At 62.5% G+C, this 21,443-nt stretch overlaps 3 protein-coding genes across 4 annotated transcripts; 1 reads left to right on the top strand and 2 right to left on the bottom strand.

Annotated features, from left to right (window-relative positions):
• The first annotated feature begins 1,773 nt into the window (after positions 1-1,773).
• LOC136319137 (protein-glucosylgalactosylhydroxylysine glucosidase-like) lies at positions 1,774-12,290 on the top strand. 2 transcript variants are annotated; one of them, XM_066252522.1, is made up of 14 exons: positions 1,774-2,061; positions 2,301-2,584; positions 2,947-3,157; positions 3,232-3,667; positions 4,519-4,602; positions 5,594-5,725; positions 5,925-6,036; positions 9,792-9,864; positions 9,959-10,095; positions 10,187-10,320; positions 10,431-10,526; positions 10,735-10,832; positions 10,911-11,122; positions 11,198-12,290. In XM_066252522.1, the coding sequence occupies exons 2-14, from the start codon at positions 2,326-2,328 to the stop codon at positions 11,299-11,301; spliced, it is 2,088 nt and encodes a 695-aa protein (XP_066108619.1). In that variant the 5' UTR covers positions 1,774-2,061; positions 2,301-2,325; the 3' UTR covers positions 11,302-12,290. The 2 variants fall into 2 exon arrangements, with proteins under 2 accessions (XP_066108619.1, XP_066108618.1); XM_066252521.1 differs by having other exon boundaries at positions 4,483-4,602; positions 11,198-12,288.
• A 2,993-nt stretch (positions 12,291-15,283) lies between these two features.
• LOC136320955 (interferon-induced transmembrane protein 5) lies at positions 15,284-17,301 on the bottom strand. Its single transcript, XM_066254103.1, has 2 exons — positions 15,994-17,301; positions 15,284-15,500 (listed from the first exon to the last, which is right to left on the bottom strand). The coding sequence occupies exons 1-2, from the start codon at positions 16,183-16,185 to the stop codon at positions 15,288-15,290; spliced, it is 405 nt and encodes a 134-aa protein (XP_066110200.1). The 5' UTR covers positions 16,186-17,301; the 3' UTR covers positions 15,284-15,287.
• A 509-nt stretch (positions 17,302-17,810) lies between these two features.
• On the bottom strand, positions 17,811-19,018 carry LOC136320954 (interferon-induced transmembrane protein 3-like). Its single transcript, XM_066254102.1, has 2 exons — positions 18,833-19,018; positions 17,811-18,248 (listed from the first exon to the last, which is right to left on the bottom strand). Exons 1-2 carry the CDS (start codon positions 19,016-19,018, stop codon positions 18,087-18,089), a joined length of 348 nt encoding a protein of 115 aa, XP_066110199.1. The 3' UTR covers positions 17,811-18,086.
• Between the last annotated feature and the right edge of the window lie 2,425 nt (positions 19,019-21,443).

The following is a 21,443-nucleotide window of genomic DNA, read 5'->3' as shown; positions in this document are numbered from 1 at the left end:
ATACGCATAGCAAATGGGGCGGGAGAGACTGAACCAAGGGCTTCTGTGACCTATAAGGGGCCTGGGAACCTCACTGAGGACAGGGGCCCTGGGGACATCCTGAAGGAAAGTGTTCCGGGCCAGGGACGAGCAGCTGGGTGTCAAAGCCACGAAGGGTAAGTGTCCCGGTCAGTCCAGGCTGCTTGCTGTAACAAAACACCATACACTGGCAGGTTATCAGCAACAGAAATTTGTTTCTGACCATTCAGAGGTCTTCCCGGGGCGGATGCTGGTGAAGACCCCGTCGTGTTCACGGCTCACGCTCTGGGAACTGCAAAGTCCACAATCAAGGTCAGGGGTCCCCAAACTTTTTACACAGGGGCCCAGTTCACTGTCCCTCAGACCATTGGAGGGCCGGACTATAAAAAAAAACTATGAACAAATCCCTATGCACACTGCACATATCTTATTTTAAAGTAAAAAAACAAAACGGAAACAAATATAACATTTAAAATAAAGAGCAAGTAAATTTAAATCAACAAACTGACCAGTATTTCAATGGGAACTATGCTCCTCTCACTGACCACCAATGAAAGAGGTGCCCCTTCCGGAAGTGCGGTGGGGGCCGGATAAATGGCCTCAGGGGGCCTCATGTGGCCCGCGGACCGTAGTTTGGGGACCCCTGATCAAGGTGCTGGTTACTTCACTGTCTGGGGAAGGCCCTGCTCCTGGGTGCAGGTGGCTCTTCACGCGGGTAGAGACCTCGCTTGCTCTCTGGCCTCTTCTAAGGACACGTGCCCCAATCTTGATGGCTCTTGACTTAATTACCTCCAAAAGGCCCCGCCTCCAAATACTATCACACTGGGGATTAGATGTCAACAGACAGACAGGTTTTGGGGCCACAGACATTCAGTCCACAGCAGGGAGCACTCTCAGAACGTCCAAGTGTTGCAGAAGAAGGAAGCCAGGCTGTGTGGAGCGGGGGAGGGGGCCTACGTGGCTTGTCCTCTGCTGAGGTGGGTGCCCCTGCAGGCCTCTGAGCAGAAGGCCTGGTCTGACCTCACCACCCTCAGGCCCAAAGGGCAGAGCAGAAGCAGAAAGCATGGCGTGGGCTAACCCAGGAAGTTACTGTGGGACAGTGATGGGCAGGCCTGCAAGGCGGGACCAGCGGGTCTGGTGGGTGGAGGTAGATAGGGGACCACACAGGTGGAGGTGTGGCAGGAGGAGCAGTTTCAGGGGACATGTTGCATCTGAGTGTCTCTGGCTGCAACCGAGTGGAGAACACCTGTGTCATTGGGGTCCAACACCTGGGTCAGCCCGTGGAGTGAGACACGAGGATGAAACAGGCCCAGGCCCAAGGCTGGAGCGTCCAGGTGGGCAGGTGGGCAGGAGAGGAGATAGAGGAGGAGAGGCTGAGGAGAGGAAGAAGGGACCTGGGCAAAGATGATGACACTTCCGCAGGACACCCGGGACTCTCCTGCAGGGCAGGCAGCAGGGAGGGCTGCAGCCCGAGGCCCCTGCCCCTCTCGGACCCGCCTTGGGAGACATCTCTGGGGTTAAGGTTGGCACCCTGTTTCTCACACACGTTCCCTCAAGGCCCATCTCCGCCCGCGGCCCACCGGGTCTGCACAGCGAGCCACGCAGCCTCAGGGTTTGGGATCCGGGCTGTAACCCAACCCACACGCGCTGTCCCGGCCCCGTCTTTCCTGCGCGCCCCGGGGGCGGGGACCAGCCGTCCGTCCCGCCCGCCCTGCACCGCCCTGCACCGCCCTGGGGGCGGGGATTGAGGACCTTCCGGCCGACACGGTAGCAACAGGGCACCTCTCCGTCCCACCCGGCGGGGCTGCGGTGAGCCCAGAGACGGCGGTGACCCTTCCTCCCGAGGCTCTGGCCGGGCCTCTCGATCCCTCAGCCCCTCCCAGCGCCCTAGGACTGCACCCCCCGACACCCCACAGCGCGCCAAGGCGGCCTCCTCGGGGAGCAGTGTTCGTGGGCGCAGGCCTCCTCACTTCCACCCACAGGGTGGGGCTCTGGGATTGCGGCCTGGAGAGAAACGGAAGGGTTAGGACCGGGTGTCTCAAGGTGTAGTCTGGGGACTAAGTTGGGTCCTGGGACATCAGTATTAGGGGTGACGGCTTTTCCTAGGGTGGCTCCAAAGTGGGGTTTCTGAGAACCAGGGCTGCCCAGGTGGGCCTACCCGCCTGCCGTCATCTGTTGAGGACGTCAGCCACGTTCCAAGGGCAGGGGGCTTTGGGGTTAACCCTGTCAGAAGAGGGAAACCCAGCCAAATAGGGGGTCCCCTGACCCCCACCCTTTTCCAGGCCCCTCCTTTGAAAAAGGCCCCCCATGGCGGATGCTGGTGAAGACCCCACCGTGTTCACGGCTCACGCTCTGCCCGGTGACCCCCGGCTCTGGGCCACCGTGACCAACGCATACTTGGGCACACGTGTCTATCATGACACCCTGCATGTGAGTGGCGTATACAATGGGGCCTTGGGGGATACACACCGGGCCATTCTACCCAGTCCCCTCAACGTCCAGCTGGAGGCCTCTGCAGGGACAGGAGAACCGATGACCACGGCCTTTGTCCTGGACACTAACACAGGTAGCCTCTGCTCGTCCTGCCAGCCCTCCTCGCCCCAGCCGTTGTTCCAGATTAGTGGGGGAACTGATCCTCCCCTGGCGTCTTCTAAGTCAAGATGCCCAGCTCAAAGGAAAGGCCCCGGGCCGCTGCCTTTTGAGACCTAGTGGACAGGGCAGTGCTCCTGGACTGGCAGGGTCTGGGAGCCCCAGTGAACTGGAACTTCCTGCACAGGGCAGCTCAGCTCCGGTGGCGGGTCTGCCTCCCTGAAGGGCGAGGGGGGCTCCACTCCCAGCGCAGAAAGGCCAGCAGCCTGGTAACTGTTCTCACTGGCCCTGCGTGGGGCAGGGAGGTGACTTGCCTGTTTTCCCCTCTGCCACCCCCAGGGTCCTTTCTGCACACCCTGGAGGGCTCCAGCTTCCGGGCCTCCCAACGCATTTATGCCCACCGCACCCTGCCGCATGTCCTGGCCTTCAGTGTGTCCATCACCCGCCTGGCCACGGGGAGCCGGCCCATCACGGTGCGGCTGCGGTCTGCCTTCCGCCCAGAAAGCCCAGACTTGGACCTGCACTGGGGGCCTGACTTTCGGGGAGCCCGGTGAGAAGGGGCTGGAGGCCAGCCGGGTGGCCCGGGGGGAAGCCTGTCCCTAAGACACAGCCATGCTCTCGTAGGTATCTGTATGGCCTCACGCTCACCCCTGAGCAGCCTGGGGGGCTGCAGCAGGAGGTGCACATGCTGTGGACACCAGTGCCCCCAGCCCTCACCCTGGGGGAAGGTGAGGAAGACAGGACCTGGGAGTTCCTGACAGTGGTGGGCAGCAGCCAGGCTGAGGCCCAGGCCTGCCTCGCCGAGGCCCTGCAGCTGCAGGCCAGGGGCGCTCTGTATACTGCTCACGCCCAGGCGTGGGCCCAGCTCTGGGCAGGCTGTGGCCTGGATGTGGTGGGGCCCCTGTCGCTGCGCCAGGCCCTGCGTGGTGCCCTCTACTACCTTCTCAGTGCCCTGCCCGAGCCCGGGATCCCGGGCTACGGCTGCCACGGACTCAGCCCCGGGGGCCTCGCCAACGGGAGCCGTGAGGAATGCTACTGGGGCCACGTGTTCTGGGACCAGGTGAGCATCATCCCAACGCACACCTGCCGCAGGGTGGGTGGCGCACGGGCACAGAGGGTCCTGTGGCTAAGGCACAAGCAGGCTGCTGCCTCTGCCCTGCCTGGGATGGGAACTGTGGTTGGGGAAGCACAGGGGGCCATCGCAGAAAGGAAGGCTTCCTGGAGGAGGGGGCATCTCAGCCAAAGGATGTGGGAGTTTGATGAATATGTGATTCTGCAAGGAGACCAGAAGGCACAAAGTCCCAGAGCTGGAAGGGTGCATGGCGTCTAGCCAGGGCTGGGAGCTGTGCCCCCCGCCCCCGAGGCAGGAAGGGCAGTTAGAGAGGGAGATGCAGGAGCCGTAGAGACTTTTTAAATTGGGGTTGACACAGACAGATGTGTGTTCTGGAAAGACCCTTGTAGCCGCTGAGGGAGCATGGAGGGAGGAGGGTGAGGACTCAGGCAGGAGTGGGAGCCAGGAGAAGTGGGGACTTGGTGACCAGTGGGCATGGAGGGTCCAGGGAAGCCGGTGCTGTGGGCGTGGAGGGGCTGAGTCAGGCGGGCAGCGCACAGTGAGGCAGGCCGCCCACACCCGGACCCTGACCTGTGCCCCAGGCCGACCCAGATGCCCACTGGGGAGGTGAAGCCCTGGGCAGGGGTCCATAGGGTCTGAGCTGGAGATGAGGATGTGTGGTGGGCAGGCGGGGAGAGCCCAGGACAGACCCAGGTGGGCAGCAAGGAGCTGTGCTGTCTCTGAGGCCCCTCCAGGGCAGAGAGAGGGGGAGGGGGGAAGGGGCGAGCACTCCGGGACAAGGGACCCCTCGGCTGTGCTCTCAGGATCTGTGGATGTTCCCCAACATCCTCCTGTTCCAGCCAGAGGCCGCCAGGGCTCTCCTGCAGTACCGCGTCCAGACGCTGGGCGGGGCCCTGGACAACGCCCGTAACCTAGGCTACCAGGTGAGGGGGGGGGGGCTGAGTAACCCCCTGCAGGGGTCGTCAAACTTTTTATAAAGACCGCCCACTTTTGTAGTGCCGGTAGACCTGGTCCCTACCGCCCACTGGTGGGCGTTCCAGCTTTCATGGTGGGCCAATCGCAGCGCTGTTTGGTTGCACGGTAGGGACCAGGTTGACCAGCACTGCAAAAGTGGACGGGTTTTTTTGTTTTTTGGGGGTTTTTTGGGTTTTTTTTGTATTTTTCTGAAGCTGGAAACGGGGAGAGACAGACAGACTCCTGCATGCGCCCGACTGGGATCCACCCGGCACGCCCACCAGGGGGCGACGCTCTGCCCCTCCGGGGCGTCGCTCTGCCGTGACCAGAGCCACTCTAGCGCCTGGGGCAGAGGCCAAGGAGCCATCCCCAGCGCCCGGGCCATCTTTGCTCCAATGGAGCCTTGGCTGCGGGAGGGGAAGAGAGAGACAGAGAGGAAAGAGAGGGGGAGGGGTGGAGAAGCAGATGGGCGCTTCTCCTGTGTGCCCTGGCCAGGAATCGAACCCGGGTCCCCCGCACACCAGGCCGACGCTCTACCGCTGAGCCAACCGGCCAGGGCCAAAAGTGGGCGGTTTTTATAAAAAGTTTGACGACCCCTGCAGGGTACCTCAGAAGGGCTTGATATTGCCAGACCTTTCTCTGGAAGGGGGGGGATGTCTTGGATTCTTACAGGGGCTCAGCAGCATGCCCCAGCCTGTACAGGTGGAAATGGCCTGGATAGGACCCCCCCGGGGGCCCCTCACTGCCCTGCATCGGGGCAGCCCACAGTGAAACCAGCAGAGGCCACCTGGTCATACTGGGCACATGCAGTGAGCACTCGGGCAGTTGGTGCCCCCACCTCTACCCTCTGTGGCTTAAGGATGAGAGCATTAGGAAATGCATGGGCCGCGCCCCCCCCCCTCGCCTCCCCCCTCCCCCCACTGAGAACAGAATCAGGTCTGCATTCCCCCCAACCCTCAGGGAGCCAAGTTTGCCTGGGAGAGCGCTGGTTCTGGCCTGGAGGTCTGCCCTGAGGACGTTTACGGGACCCAGGAAGTCCACGTCAACGGGGCTGTGGTGCTGGCCTTCCAGCTCTATTACCACAGCACCCAGGTGAGGTGTCACTGTGCCCACCAAGAGTGACTGCTGCTAGTGTGGCCACCTCCCCCCACCGGGCTGGGACTTCCTGCCTGGAACCAAGCCTTTCCCTCTGTGTGCTCGGAAGGGTGGGCATTGGCAAGAAGCGCAGCGGCCACTGGGAACTATAGAGCCGTGGGTGCCGTGGCCGCTGTCCAGCCCGGTCCTCCTGCAGGACCTGCAGCTCTTCCGAGAGGCTGGTGGCTGGGATGTGGTCCGCGCCGTGGCTGAGTTTTGGTGCAGCCGGGTAGAGTGGAGCCCTGCGGAGGAGAAGTACCACCTGAAGGGTGAGGGCACGGTGGATGGTCCTGGGACAGGGGCGGTAGGTAGCCATGGGGGATTGGGCAGCGGTCATGAAGGGGGCGTGGATGGTCATGGGGCAGGGGCGGTAGGTAGCCATGGGACGTTGGGCAGCGGTCATGAAGGGGGCGTGGATGGTCCTGGGGCAGGGGCAGTAGGTAGCCATGGGGGGTTGGGCAGCGGTCATGAAGGGGCGTGGTGGATGGTCATGGGACAGGGGCAGTAGGTAGCCATGGGGGGTTGGGCAGCGGTCATGAAGGGGGCGTGGATAGTCATGGGACGGGGGCAGTAGGTAGCCATGGGGGGTTGGGCAGCGGTCATGAAGGGGCGTGGATGGTCATGGGACAGGGGCAGTAGGTAGCCATGGGGCGTTGGGCAGCGGTCATGAAGGGGCCGTGGATGGTCACGGGACAGGGGCGGTAGGTAGCCATGGGGGGTTGGGCAGCGGTCATGAAGGGGCCGTGGATGGTCACGGGACAGGGGCGGTAGGTAGCCATGGGGGGTTGGGCAGTGGTCATGAAGGGGCCGTGGATGGTCCTGGGGCAGGGGCAGTAGGTAGCCATGGGGGGTTGGGCAGCGGTCATGAAGGGGCGTGGATGGTCATGGGACAGGGGCAGTAGGTAGCCATGGGGGGTTGGGCAGCGGTCATGAAGGGGCGTGGATGGTCATGGGACGGGGGCAGTAGGTAGCCATGGGGGGTTGGGCAGCGGTCATGAAGGGGCGTGGATGGTCATGGGACAGGGGCAGTAGGTAGCCATGGGGCGTTGGGCAGCGGTCATGAAGGAGCCATGGATGGTCATGGGACAGGGGCAGTAGGTAGCCATGGGGCGTTGGGCAGCGGTCATGAAGGAGCCGTGGATGGTCATGGGACAGGGGCAGTAGGTAGCCATGGGGCGTTGGGCAGCGGTCATGAAGGGGCGTGGATGGTCATGGGACAGGGGCAGTAGGTAGCCATGGGGCGTTGGGCAGCGGTCATGAAGGAGCCGTAGATGGTCATGGGACAGGGGCAGTAGGTAGCCATGGGGCGTTGGGCAGCGGTCATGAAGGAGCCGTGGATGGTCACGGGACAGGGGCAGTAGGTAGCCATGGGGCGTTGGGCAGCGGTCATGAAGGGGCCGTGGATGGTCACAGGACAGGGGCGGTAGGTAGCCATGGGGGGTTGGGCAGCGGTCATGAAGGGGCCGTGGATGGTCCTGGGGCAGGGGCAGTAGGTAGCCATGGGGGGTTGGGCAGCGGTCATGAAGGGGCGTGGATGGTCATGGGACGGGGGCAGTAGGTAGCCATGGGGGGTTGGGCAGCGGTCATGAAGGGGCGTGGATGGTCATGGGACGGGGGCAATAGGTAGCCATGGGGCGTTGGGCAGCGGTCATGAAGGGGCGTGGATGGTCATGGGACGGGGGCAGTAGGTAGCCATGGGGGGTTGGGCAGCGGTCATATGAAGGGGTGTGGATGGTCATGGGACAGGGGCAGTAGGTAGCCATGGGGCGTTGGGCAGCAGTCATGAAGGGGCGTGGATGGTCACGGGACGGGGGCAGTAGGTAGCCATGGGGCGTTGGGCAGCGGTCATGAAGGGGGTGTGGATGGTCATGGGACAGGGGCAAGTAGGTAGCCATGAGGGGTTGGGCAGCGGTCATGAAGGGGGCGTGGATGGTCACGGGACAGGGGCAGTAGGTAGCCATGGGAGGTTGGACAGCGGTCATGAAGGGGCCGTGGATGGTTGGGGCAGGGGCAGTAGGTAGCCATGGGGGGTTGGGCAGCGGTCATGAAGGGGGCGTGGATGGTCATGGGGCAGGGGCAGTAGGTAGCCATGGGGCGTTGGGCAGCGGTCATGAAGGGGCGTGGATGGTCATGGGGCAGGGGCAGTAGGTAGCCATGGGGGGTTGGGCAGCGGTCATGAAGGGGCCATGGATGGTCATGGGGCAGGGTCAGTAGGTAGCCATGGGGGGTTGGGCAGCGGTCATGAAGGGGCGTGGATGGTCATGGGACAGGGGCAGTAGGTAGCCATGGGGCGTTGGGCAGCGGTCATGAAGGGGCGTGGATGGTCATGGGACAGGGGCAGTAGGTAGCCATGGGGCGTTGGGCAGCGGTCATGAAGGAGCCGTAGATGGTCATGGGACAGGGGCAGTAGGTAGCCATGGGGCGTTGGGCAGCGGTCATGAAGGAGCCGTGGATGGTCACGGGACAGGGGCAGTAGGTAGCCATGGGGCGTTGGGCAGCGGTCATGAAGGGGCCGTGGATGGTCACAGGACAGGGGCGGTAGGTAGCCATGGGGGGTTGGGCAGCGGTCATGAAGGGGGCGTGGATGGTCCTGGGGCAGGGGCAGTAGGTAGCCATGGGGGGTTGGGCAGCGGTCATGAAGGGGCGTGGATGGTCATGGGACGGGGGCAGTAGGTAGCCATGGGGGGTTGGGCAGCGGTCATGAAGGGGCGTGGATGGTCATGGGACGGGGGCAATAGGTAGCCATGGGGCGTTGGGCAGCGGTCATGAAGGGGCGTGGATGGTCATGGGACGGGGGCAGTAGGTAGCCATGGGGGGTTGGGCAGCGGTCATATGAAGGGGCGTGGATGGTCATGGGACAGGGGCAGTAGGTAGCCATGGGGCGTTGGGCAGCAGTCATGAAGGGGCGTGGATGGTCACGGGACGGGGGCAGTAGGTAGCCATGGGGCGTTGGGCAGCGGTCATGAAGGGGGTGTGGATGGTCATGGGACAGGGGCAAGTAGGTAGCCATGAGGGGTTGGGCAGCGGTCATGAAGGGGGCGTGGATGGTCACGGGACAGGGGCAGTAGGTAGCCATGGGGGGTTGGACAGCGGTCATGAAGGGGCCGTGGATGGTTGGGGCAGGGGCAGTAGGTAGCCATGGGGGGTTGGGCAGCGGTCATGAAGGGGGCGTGGATGGTCATGGGGCAGGGGCAGTAGGTAGCCATGGGGCGTTGGGCAGCGGTCATGAAGGGGCGTGGATGGTCATGGGGCAGGGGCAGTAGGTAGCCATGGGGGGTTGGGCAGCGGTCATGAAGGGGCCATGGATGGTCATGGGGCAGGGTCAGTAGGTAGCCATGGGGGGTTGGGCAGCGGTCATGAAGGGGCGTGGATGGTCATGGGACAGGGGCAGTAGGTAGCCATGGGGCGTTGGGCAGCGGTCATGAAGGGGCGTGGATGGTCATGGGACAGGGGCAGTAGGTAGCCATGGGGGGTTGGGCAGCGGTCATGAAGGGGCCATGGATGGTCATGGGGCAGGGGCAGTAGGTAGCCATGGGGGGTTGGGCAGCGGTCATGAAGGGGGCGTGGATGGTCATGGGACAGGGGCAGTAGGTAGCCATGGGGGTTGGGCAGCGGTCATGAAGGGGCATGGTGGATGGTCATGGGGCAGGGGCAGTAGGTAGCCATGGGGGGTTGGGCAGCGGTCATGAAGGGGGTGTGGATGGTCATGGGACAGGGGCAAGTAGGTAGCCATGAGGGGTTGGGCAGCGGTCATATAGGGGCCGTGGATGGTCATGGGACAGGGGCAGTAGGTAGCCATGGGGGGTTGGGCAGCAGTCATGAAGGGGGCGTGGATGGTCATAAGAAGGGTAGATTGTCATGGGTGGGGGGCGGTGTAAATGGTCACGAGCTGGGAGCAGATGGATACTCCTTGGCTCAGCATGTGACTTCCAGCCCCTGATGTTGCCAGCCCCACAGGGGCCAGTGGCATCAGGGAAGGTCTCTAAGACCCTGAACTAAGCACCGTCTTGCCTGTTGTGCCCAGGAGTCATGCCCCCTGATGAATACCACTCAGGGGTCAACAACTCTGTGTACACCAACGTCCTGGTCCAGAACAGGTCAGACCCAGCAGCCCACCCCAGCCCCGCCCCGCTATTCGGGGAGCCAGCCGGGGCCCCCGGGCTGCAGCCTCCCCCTCCCTGCCTCTCCTAGCCTGCGCTTTGCCGCAGCCCTGGCCCGGGACCTGGGGCAGCCCGTCCCCAGCCGCTGGCTGGCGGTGGCTGAGAAGATCAAGCTGCCCTTCGACCTGAAGCGGGACTTCCACCCCGAGTTCGATGGGTATGAGCCTGGTAGGTGGACCGGAGCCCCTTCAGCACCCCTTCCCCACATCGAGTCCCCGCCCTCCTCCCCCCCCCTCATCACCAGCCCCTGTGTCCCCAGGAGAGGAGGTGAAGCAGGCAGATGTCGTGCTCCTGGGGTACCCTGTCCCCTTCTCCCTGACCCCTCACGTTCGTAAGAACAACCTGGAGATTTACGAGGCTGCGACATCTCCCCAGGGCCCTGCCATGACCTGGGTAAGATGGGTAGTGGTCCTTACGGCAGCTCCAGCCTTGCCCCCACTGGCCTCAGTCTGCCCCCGCGCGGTGGACCTCACTTCTGCGTGCCCTCTGACCTTTGACCCCAGAGCATGTTTGCTGTGGGCTGGATGGAGCTGAAGGACCCCAGGCGGGCGTGGGACCTGCTGGAGAGGAGTTTCGCCAACATCACCGAGCCCTTCAAGGCCAGCCTGACCCCAGCCTCAGCCCACGCCCTGACCACACCTGCCTCCTGATGGGGCCCCCGGGTGATGGGGGCAGCAGGGGTCACAGCAGGGTCACAGCCCTGGCCATTCCCACTTGACCCTCCGGGAGTAGGGACAGTGCCCTCAGGACTGCCTGTGTCCGGGGGACCCCGGACTGACCGCCAGACTGACCGCCTTACCCCTGCAGGTGTGGACGGAGAATGCCGATGGGTCTGGAGCCGTGAACTTCCTGACAGGCATGGGGGGCTTCCTGCAGGCGGCGCTCTTTGGGTTCACGGGGTTCAGGTGAGTGCGGTGGCCGGCGGAAGGGGGTCACCCGCCCCTGCCTGCCTGCCTGCCTCACAGAACCGCCCCCTCTCCCAGGATCACCAGGGCTGGTGTGACCTTCGACCCCATGTGTCCGGCGGGGGTCTCCGGGGTGAGCGTCTCTGGCCTCTCCTACCAGGGGAACAAGCTTGACTTCTCCTTCTCCGAGGGCTCGGTGACGCTCGCGGTCAGGACCCGGGCCAGGCCCTGGGCCTCCCCGCTGGAGGTGGAGCTGTGGCCATCTCAAGACCGGCTTCCCCTGTGTCCAGGTAGGCGACTGCCCCCAGACCCAGCCAGGCGCCCGGAGCCCATGAGCCCCTGAGGTGACCCTCCTCTCCTTGCAGGACACAAGGTCTCCTTCCCCTGCTCCGCTGGCCGCATACAGAGGTCACTCTCGTCGGAAGCAGAGGCAGCAAGTTCTTCAAAATGTCCTGAGAGAAATGTTTGAAGACACTGGAACCCACAGCACCCCTTCTGGGACACCTCGGATCCTCCAGCCCCACAGGGTCCCTCGCCTGGTGCTCCCATGGGCCCCACACTCCCTGCAGCTGGCTGCAGCCCCGCTCCTGGGCCCCCTCCCAGCCTGCTGTCTGCCTCCCGCTCACCCTCCCCCTGGCAGCTGGGCTCCTGGACCCTAGGGAAGGTCTGGATTCTTCCGCCTGAAGTTCAAGACTGCCTCCAGCCTGAGCTCTTCCTGGCCTAACCCCCGTGGATGGGTGATTTCCCCGTGGCCTTCCACAGCAGTGTGTCTGCGCCCACCCCTCTGGGCTAGCACCCTCACCGGCTGTACCTCGGGGTCCCTTCTCCAGGGAGGGCGGGGAGCGTCAGACAGAGGCAGGCTCGGGCTGTGGTGAGGAGGGCGGCAGGGAGCGAGGGGCACGGGGGACTCGCTCTGCAGAATGACTCTGACTCACGGCAGCTTCACCACGGAGAACGTTTTATGTCACAACGCTGGGGGTCAGTCGTGGCTGGGTCCAGGTGCTTTTGGGCTGTCCTGGGCACTCAGCATCCTCAGTCGTTGACGCCTCCGGTCTCTGGGACACTTCAGGCGGGTTGAGCGGCTTCCATCACGTCCTTTCCTCAGCCGAGTGGAGCAAGACCGGTGTCTCCTCTCTGGCCAGAGGGAGCGAGCCCAGCGCACATGGGTTCCAGGCTGTGGCCCTGGGTCCATCTGTCCTGAGCAGGCTTCCCTCCGTGGCCCTGGGTCCATCTGTCCTGAGCAGGCTGCCCTCGGCCGAGGCCCTGGGTCCATCTGTCCCGAGCAGGCTGCCCTCCCTGGCCCTGGGTCCATCTGTCCCGAGCAGGCTGCCCTCCCTGGCCCTGGGTCCATCTGTCCCGAGCAGGCTGCCCTCGGCCGAGGCCCTGGGTCCATCTGTCCCGAGCAGGCTGCCCTCGGCCGAGGCCCTGGGTCCATCTGTCCCGAGCAGGCTGCCCTCGGCCGAGGCCCTGGGTCCATCTGTCCCGAGCAGGCTGCTCTCGGCCGAGGCCCTGGGTCCATCTGTCCCGAGCAGGCTGCCCTCGGCCGAGGCCCTGGGTCCATCTGTCCCGAGCAGGCTGCCCTCGGCCGTGGCCCTGGGTCCATCTGTCCCGAGCAGGCTGCCCTCCCTGGCCCTGGGTCCATCTGTCCCGAGCAGGCTGCCCTCCCTGGCCCTGGGTCCATCTGTCCCGAGCAGGCTGCCCTCCGAGGCCCTGGGTCCATCTGTCCCGAGCAGGCTGCCCTCCGAGGCCCTGGGTCCATCTGTCCCGAGCAGGCTGCCCTCCCTGGCCCTGGGTCCATCTGTCCCGAGCAGGCTGCCCTCGGCCGAGGCCCTGGGTCCATCTGTCCCGGACAGGCTGCCCTCCGCCGAGGCTCTGCCCAGCTTCTGCCGGGGCCTCAGCCCCACCGGTGGCTTGTCAGACTTGGGTCCTCAGGGGTTTCCCAAGAATGAGGTGAGGTGGCGAGGGTCCTGCCCGCGCACTGCCTGAGGAATTAAAGTCGGTGCTGGGAAAAGCCGCGTCTGCTCTGAGGAGCCCCTTGGGAAGTGAGGACACGCGGTGGATCGGGCTTCCAGCCAGTCCCTGGTCACTTAGAGTGAGTGGGTGGGTCTTGTCCTCCGCTGCTCCCATCCCTCCTCTCGCTGGCCAAGTGTTTTCTGGCGAGAGGCAGTCCAGGTTCTCCAAGAAGCAGACACCAGGCAGACAAACTGATGGACATGGGGTGGGTGGAGGGGTGGGGGACCCCACGTCCAACTCCGTGTGGCTGCGGGTGGGGGTGGAGGGGTGCAGCACGGGGAGCAGAGTGGCCTCCAGGGGAGATGGCCAAGTTGCAGACCAGCCCACGCGCCAGTACCAGCTCCCCCAGGTCCATGGTGGGGCTCTCGGGCACCCACAGGCCATCCTTGCCCAGTGAAGGCCCCGGCAGGTCTGCTAGAGCAGCGGTCCCTGTGCGGGAGCCCTGGATCCGGGCGTGGCACCGGCAGCAGGTGGGGGTGCTGCCCGGACGGAGCGTGATGCTGCTGTGCGTGCAGACCACCCGTGTGCGCGGCCACCCGTGTCTATGGCGGGGCGACCCTCTGGGGTGACAGCGCATGCGTGCTGGGCTCAGGGACCAGGGTAGCTAATGGCCTAAATCACATCAGCGTTCCTCTGCCTGCCCAGGACACAACCTGGGTGCCAGTGACCTTGCCCCCTACCTGACCTGACCACACACTCTCTGTCTTCAGTGCCTGGAAAATCATTGCTTCCTGATGACCCACAGACCGTCCCATGCTGGGGACATATACCTGGCCACACACGGGCTGACCCTGCTCCCAGCCTCTCTATCCAGCATGGGTTGGTTCCTCCTTGGGCTAAACCTGGAGCTCAGGGTTGGCAGGCTGTCTCCATCCTGGTCCAAGCACTGGCACAGTGCCCTTGTCTTTGGTCCAGCGTGGGACCTGTGCCCAGCACAGGCCAGTGCTGCGTCTTCATCCCCAGACCCCAGCCAGCACAGCCCTCTGCCTCTGGGGTCTGGCTCAGGCAGCACACATTCCTGGGCCTGGGGCACTGTGGGCACTCAGCCAGGGCACTGTGGGCACTCAGCCGGGGCACTGTGGGCACACAGCCAGGGCACTGTCTGCCGGTACACTGGAGATACCTCGGTCTGCTTTTGGGGAATCCGAGTAAGTGGTTAAGCAGACCTCCACCCCCAGCCCATGCAGAATGGGTGGGCTAAGGGGGCTCCCTTGAGACGCAAAGGACCCTGGGCGGGGTGCTTGAAACCCTGAGTCACACTGTGCTTAAGCCCCTGCAATTAGCCTGCCCTGTCATTGGCCCGGCCGCAGCAAGGCCCAGGGGACCTCGCCCCCAGCCACACAGGGTGTGTGCATGTGTTTAGCCACCCACCTCTGCCAGGCCACTGGGTCAGGGGGTGCCCAATGCAGGGGAAATACAGGGACATGCATTGAGTGCCAAGGATGCTCAGAAAATGTCCTTGCCCCACAGTGTCCCCTCTGCACAGCTCTGTGGGCGGAGAGGGGATGATCCCGTCTGTGCGTGAATGGTGTGTGTGCATGACAACATGACCATGCCTGTGTGGTCTTTGTGTCCAGCCCTACTGACTCACTGCAGGGACCCAGATTTCTCAGAACTAAAGGGACACAGGGGTCACAGGGGTCAATACAATGACCCCAAGAAGGAGACTGGCACACACCTGACCCATAGACAGGAACATGCAGGAGAGACCTCGCTGGCCAGGGACTCCCGCTTACCTTGCACACAGACACACACACACACACACACACACACACACGCATGCGCACACAGACGGGACGGGCACATGTGGAATCAGGGAGACACGCCGCACATGTTCTGGAAGACAAGCCACTAAACCACAGGACCCAGCAGGGCAGTGGAGATGAAAAGATGAAGTTCCCGAACTTGATTCTAAAATACTCAGGCGCCTCCACCCAGAAGCCACAGGCTGCACAGTGCCCCAGGGGAGAGTTGGAGGAGCATTCAGGACAGGCTGACCCAGCACCGACGCTGGGGTTCAACCAGGGGACTTGGCTGTGGGTGTCCCTAGGGTGGCTCTCCTCAGGAAGACACCCTCTCCCACCCCAGCCAAGAACCAGGCCCAGGTGCCACCTTCTGGAACCAGGCACTTTTTTAATTGAAACCCAGGCTAAGCCTGGTAAGTGGGGAGGGAGGGTCCGGCTGGATCAAGGAGTTAGGGGACCAGAAATCATCAAGGTTAGGGTGAGGACCCTGGGGTTCGAAAGGGGGGTCTTCAGGATCAGCATTGGATGCACAGCCTGGAGCTAGGGGGGTGGGCATCAGGCCTTCGAGTAGAATCGGGTTCCAGGAGGTCAGGGTGTGGCGCCCCAGGGGTTAGTGTCCTGGGGGGAGGTGTTAGTGTCCTGGGGTTAGTGTCCTGGGGTTGGGGGCCCCGGGAGGACAGGGGTAGGGCCCGGCTTGTCAGTCATAGTCCGAGTCCTCAAACTTGGTGCTGAAGAAGGCCGCGGAGTCCTTGGCCAGCCGGGACAGGTGCAGGGCCCCGGTCACCACCAGCGCCAGGATCAGCAGAGGCGGCACCAGGGCCCACATGGTGGCCAGGATGTTGTAGCACTTGGCTTTGGAGCCTAGACGCCGGGCCTCCTCCAAGTCTCCAGCCACCTTCTGGTCCCGGGCCTGCAGACAGCAGCAAGGCCTGTTCCCTATGTGCACAGGACCTGGTGGGGGGCCGGTTCCCCCACCCCAGGCAGCCACTGGGTCCACACCTTGGAGGGCCATGCCGAACCCAAGATCTGGATGGAGGAATGTGGCCTGAGGGGACATTGACTTAGGCTGAACCCACTGCCTTCACTGCCCCCAGCTGGACACACAGGTTTGGCCCCAGGTGGGGGCGGGGAGGGGCCCCGTCCTCAGCCTAAAGCGGGCCCGGAAGGTGCCTCTACCTCCTCCCAGACCAGCATAAGCCTCCAGGAATCCTTGGTGGGTAGGGAGCCCGCTGGGGTGCTGAGACCCCCGCCAGAGAAGCTGAAGCTAGGGGCGTGGCTCACGGGAGCCTCAGAGCACCCCCGTCGCCCCTGCGCTCTTTGGAGCGGCCCAGACCCCCTCCCAGCCACCCCTCCCAGCTCCCCGGAGACCGCCTCCGCCCCCGCTCGGGCCGCAGCCCGCCCACCTTGATGGAGTAGGCCAGCGCCAGGAAGCCCAGGCAGCACAGGTTCAGGTAGAGGGTGCTGAACACCGACCAGATCAAGTGGTCGCGGGGCGGGGGGCACGGCGCCCCCAGCGCCACGGCTGTGTGCGCTGCGCCATCGGCCTTGCGGGGCGTCGGGGCGCGGGGGTCCTCGCGGGGGTACGCGGTGTCCATGGGTTCCAGCGCCGTCGCAGCCTCGCTCCGCTCTCGCGCGGACGGGGCGCCCGGGGCCGCTTATACCCGCCACCGCCCCGGCCGCCGGCGCTAAATATAACGACAAATTACAGCCCAGAGCTGCAGCCTCGGAGCGCGGCGCCCCGCCCGCCCGCCGCCCCCCGCCGCGCGAGCCCAGGACGCCGAGGAGGGGGCTGCAACACCACATCCAGGACCTCGCACCCCGCGGCCCCGCCAGAGAGCCCCGCACCGTGCACAGCCCTGGGGCGGGAGGCGCGTCGCCGGGAGACACGAGGCACCTCATCAGGGCACCTGCTGGGGGTGCGCACTGGCTGCAGACCACCCATCAGAGCCTCCTCCCCCGCAGCAAGAGTTGGAGGGGCCACCTAAGAGCCTTGGTGGGTGCAAGGGTGCCTCAGCTTCAAGGACGGGGGTTGCTGAGACCACAGACCCTCCATCCCCAGAACTCAGAGTGCAGGCTCTGCCCATATCACCTTCTGGTCACCAATGTCCGGCCTTGGGAATAAAGAGTCCCTGCACCTGTCCCTCCTCTTGCAGGACCACATCCCTGGGCCTGATATCCCTCCTGTGAGACGTGGGACCCCTGGGGACAGGGGCACCCTCGTTTGAGGCATTGCCCACCACAGACAAAGCACAGCCCCCAATGGGCCCAGAAGTTGGGGTGCTGCAGTGGCTATCACAAAGCACCTGTGGGTGATGGGACTGAGCAGGGAACCCACCAGGAAGAACTGCTGACCACAGACCAGACCCAGCAGGACGGACCTCTCCCCACAGCTGGAACCCAGGCACACTCAGGTCCCCAAAGAGCAGGGCTGGTGTCGAGATCATTCACCTCCCTGACACCTGTGGCCACCAGGCTTTCTCTAGCCTCTCCAGAGTGACTGTGCAGGGCGTGGGGAAGGGGGGTGTTCAAGCTCAGGACAGCCCCACCACACGTGTACCAGGCCCAGACAAAGGCTTACACCAGAAACCTGGGGGGCCCAACAGCTGGAGAACCTTCTTGGGATTTGACAGCGTCTCCAGCCAGCAGCCCCAGCTGGTTTAGTGAGATGGTGGGAAGATTGGTCCTTCTCAGGGTTCCTCCTGTCCTTTGGGGCTGAGAGCTCTGTCCGTCCCTGGCCCCTGGGTGCCCCTGCCTCCCTGCAGAGGAGCAAGGACAGAGCTGCTGGGCTAGGAGAGGCAGCAACAGGACAGAGTGATGGTGGGACCACTCGGGAAGGGCTTTGGGGCCTGAGCTCCGTCCCTGCACCCTCCGTGCAAACACCCATCCGTGCAAACACCACGGCCTCCCAGAGGCCCTGCATGCCACGCTCACCCACCTGGACAGTTCAGAGTCAGGGAGGTTGAGCAGTGCCCCCTGCCCAGGAAATTATAGCATTGTCACCTACAATGACGCTTTACTGAGGTGAGTTGCAGACAGGCATGCTTTACAGCAGGGGTCCCCAAACTACGGCCCCACGGGCCGCATGTGGCCCCCTGAGGCCATTTATCCGGCCCCCACCGCACTTCCGGAAGGGGCACCTGTTTCACTGGTGGTCAGTGAGAGGAGCATAGTTCCCATTGAAATACTGGTCAGTTTGATTTAAATTTACTTGTTCTTTATTTTTAATGTTATATTTGTTCCCGTTTTGTTTTTTTACTTTAAAATAAGATATGTGCAGTGTGCATAGGGATTTGTTCATAGTTTTTTTTTATAGTCCAGCCCTCCAATGGTCTGAGGGACGGTGAACTGGCCCCCTGTGTAAAAAGTTTGGGGACCCCTGCTTTACAGAGTGCTGTGAGAAGAGGTGGGGCGTGGGGGCAGGACCAGCAGTGGGAGGGGGGACTTGGTCCACCTGCCACAGGCAGCCACGAGTCGCCTCTGCTACGCTGGATGTCTTTCAAAACTTAATGTGGATTGAGAAGCTTGTAGTCACCAGATAAATAATTAATGCGATAATCCCAGTGAGGCCCAGGACCAGGGCAATGATGTTCAGGAGCTTGGCGGTGGACGCGTAGCTCTGCGCCCCGGTCACGTCGCCCACCATCTTCCGGTCCCTAGACTGGGGGAGAAGAGATGGGGAGGGGGGCTTGGAGGGGGTCCTGGGGAGATCCAGGTGCTATGACTGAGCTCCTGCCCTGGCTGGTCCCTGCCCAGACCACCTCTACCAGCCCTTCAGCCAGATCTGGGGCCCTCCCCTCCCAGACCCTGGGCCAGAGCAGGACAGCGCCAGGTGGGCCCCTCCCTCACAGACTCTCAGCCTCTCCAGGGGCCCCAGGGCTCCTCCTCCCCCTGCCCTGGCCCCTCTGCTGGCCTCTCACACCACGTGGGGCAGCGTCTTTGAGGACCTTTTCCTTTTTCTGGACCAGACTTGAGGTCTGAGATGGATGTGTGAAGGACATAATTTCTCTAATTAGGCTGGAAAGGAGGGCTCCTGGGGTGGTGGAGACATAGGTGACCCTCCCCTCTGCACGCACGGGCATACAGCCCTCCCCCCGCGGACTCTCACTGGGAATGGACCCCCGCCTGACACACAGGCACTGATACCCAGGAGAGTGCTCTCACTGGGAGTCCCCAGTCCCAAGGGCCATCCGGGCAGGAGACCTCTGCGGGCTCACACAGTCTGACGAAGCCCCACGCACCCACCTTCACTGAGTAGGCGAACGCCATGAAGCCCAGGCAGAAGAGGTTGAGGTAGAGAGCGTTGAGCAGGGACCAGACGACGTAGTCGGGCATGACGGTCTCAGGCTGGATGTGGACCACGGTGGACATCACAGGTCTAGAGTCTAGGGGCGTCCCCTGGGTGGCTACCTCGTGTTCCTCCTTGATCATCTCTGTCTCTGGGGAATAGATATTGCTTCTAGTGAAGAAGGAGAACGCTTCTTTAAGCAGAGACCTGAGCACCGTGGGTCCACAAACAAGGCTCCTCCCTCTCTTGGGTAATTTAGATTTCTCAAAAGTGTGTATTTCCTGGTGTTTCTTTTCTTTGCGATGGGGGAGGGGAGAGAGAGAGAGAGAGAGAGAGAGAGAGAGAGAGAGAATAAGGCAGACAGGAAGGGAGAGAGATGAGAAGCATCAACTCATAGTTGTGGCACCTTAGTTGTTCATTGATTGCTTTCTCATATGTGCCTTGGCGGGGGTGGGGTGGGGAGCTACAGCAGAGCGAGTGACCCCTTGCTCAAGCCAGCAACCTTGGGCTTCAAGCCAGTGACCTTTGGGCTCAAGCCAGTGACCATGGGATCACGTATGATCCCACACTCAAGCTGATGACCTCGGCGTTTTGAACCTGGGTCCTCAGCAACCCCGGCCTGGTCAGGCTTCCTGGTGATTTGTAGTTGGTGATTTGGATGGATCCTAGGGGTCTGGGCAAACTACTCAGTGCCACCTTACACTAGAACAGTGTGGGAGGTAAGCCTTTGGTCTAAGAAGAGAGGGCTGCCCCGTTCAGGCACTCAAGTCAGAACTCGTGTTAGCTGCCCCCACGTCCCCATCGAAGGCTGTGGTGGGCCCTGGAGTCACCCCACCCTTTCCTCACTCCAGGCCCAAGCCCGTGCCTGCGTCACTGTCCCCATGCAGGGCCACCACCGATTGTCACACAAGGCTCCCCACCAGCCCCAGAAAGAGCTTTATACTGATTCCAGTGTTTTATTTTTTCGTTCAGTATTCCTCTGATTTCATCAAGCTTTGAATAGTTGCCAGAGTCTAAACATGTTAATTTTGGTTATTTTTGACAGGTTTGTGGGTTGTTGTTTTTTTTGCTGCCCAGTGGTGGGATGGGCTGCTACAGGCCCCTCACCAAGAGTTCTCATCATGGCAAGTGTGAGGGCTGCATCGTCCCTCCAGTTTTCAACACGGAGCAGCTAACATACGTGCATATCACGGGAGATAAACACCAACGAGGAAGTGGAAGAAACATAAGACGAGGTTCAAGAATGACGAAATGACAGAAAGAATGACAGATGACATACAATTAAGTGTGTTTACCTACAGCTAATTTTACAGACATTGGGAGGGCATGGGGGGGGGGGGGTTGTGGTCCGGTAGCAGAAACCCGCACATCCTAAGCAGCTTCCTGTCTCCCACTCCTCGCAGAGACCCGGGAACTCGCTGGAGACAGGTGTTCCCGACATCAGCCTGAGAGCCTCACCCCACCCAGGACCCAGAGCAGGAGACAGGTGTTCCCAACATCAGCCTGAGAGCCTCACCCCACCCAGGACCCAGAGCAGGAGGCCTGGAGACAGGTGTTCCCAACATCAGCCTGAGAGCCTCACCCCACCCAGGACCCAGAGCAGGAGGCCTGGAGACAAGTGTTCCCGACATCAGGCTGAGCCCCACCCCACCCAGGACCTAGAGCAGGAGGCCTGGAGACAGGTGTTCCCGACATCAGCCTGAGAGCCTCACCCCACCCAGGACCCAGAGCAGGCATCGGCTCTCGGCCCTGGGAGCTCGGGGAGAAACACACAAGTTCATGCTGCAGCCCCACGGTCCACGGATCAACGCCCCACGGTGTCACGTCAGCTGGGCCAGAGTCACAGAAGAGACGCACCAGGAGCCAGCTTCAGAGGACAGCACAACTGGAAGGGGGACAGCCCCTTTTAGTGATCTGAGCGCCCCCCCACCTGAGAAAATGTCTGCAAAATGCCCTGTGCTCTGGAGACAGAAATGTTAGGAGGCAGGAGAAGGTGGACATTCCTCGTCTTCCAGTCACTGTTCAGTCCCTGGTGGACCCTGTCTTAGTGGGATCCTTCTTTGAATGAGGTCCAGATGTCATGGGGATGGGAGAATGGCTGAAGCCCCTCCAGCCCTTCAAGGTTGGATGAATTCAAATGTTGACCCTCATTTCGGTCACCTCTGACCAGAGCTGTTGTATCAGCCAGCAAAACCTCACAAACCCTTCTTCTTGGGCTAATCTCAGCCCTACTGATGTGGCCAATGTCACCCTCCTGAGCCCATTAGGGCTGTCCCCTTGTCCTCAGTCCTGGGCATGCAGAGGCTGGGCTCTCCAGGCATAAGGAAGAAACAAGAAGAGTCCTAGGAGGTTGCTGTGGCATCCGGATCACTCCCATGCTTGTCACTCGGGCCTTGTCCAGCCCCTGTTGGTCCTGTTGATGCACCAGCCACTTCTGTCCCTGCTTCTGTTGGGGGTCTGAGTGTGGCCCAGTTGTGGCTGTGCGCTAAGGTGCTCTCTCTTAACCCGGCCACTCCTTAGAAGTTGTCACATGGGCCTCAGCTGGTCTCCTACCTGGAACATCACAGA

The sequence above is a fragment of the Saccopteryx bilineata genome, chromosome 1, assembly GCF_036850765.1.
Source record: "Saccopteryx bilineata isolate mSacBil1 chromosome 1, mSacBil1_pri_phased_curated, whole genome shotgun sequence".
Taxonomy (NCBI): domain Eukaryota; kingdom Metazoa; phylum Chordata; class Mammalia; order Chiroptera; family Emballonuridae; genus Saccopteryx; species Saccopteryx bilineata.
The sequence above is the reverse complement of the archived record's forward strand: the minus strand, read 5'-3'. Positions and strand labels throughout refer to the sequence as shown.

Bases quoted from the DNA above. Each gene is read 5' to 3' on its own strand.
- LOC136319137 (XM_066252521.1), top strand. From the start codon at position 2,326: ATGGCGGATGCTGGTGAAGACCCCACCGTGTTCACGGCTCACGCTCTG. The intron at 2,585-2,946 runs GTAGCCTCTGCT...TGCCACCCCCAG, and splicing joins TGTCCTGGACACTAACACAG to GGTCCTTTCTGCACACCCTG. The intron at 4,603-5,593 runs GTGAGGGGGGGG...CCCAACCCTCAG, and splicing joins CCCGTAACCTAGGCTACCAG to GGAGCCAAGTTTGCCTGGGA.
- LOC136320955 (XM_066254103.1), bottom strand. From the start codon at position 16,185: ATGGACACCGCGTACCCCCGCGAGGACCCCCGCGCCCCGACGCCCCGC. The intron at 15,501-15,993 runs GTGGGCGGGCTG...TGCTGTCTGCAG, and splicing joins CGCTGGCCTACTCCATCAAG to GCCCGGGACCAGAAGGTGGC.
- LOC136320954 (XM_066254102.1), bottom strand. From the start codon at position 19,018: ATGATCAAGGAGGAACACGAGGTAGCCACCCAGGGGACGCCCCTAGAC. The intron at 18,249-18,832 runs GTGGGTGCGTGG...CTTCTCCCCCAG, and splicing joins CGTTCGCCTACTCAGTGAAG to TCTAGGGACCGGAAGATGGT.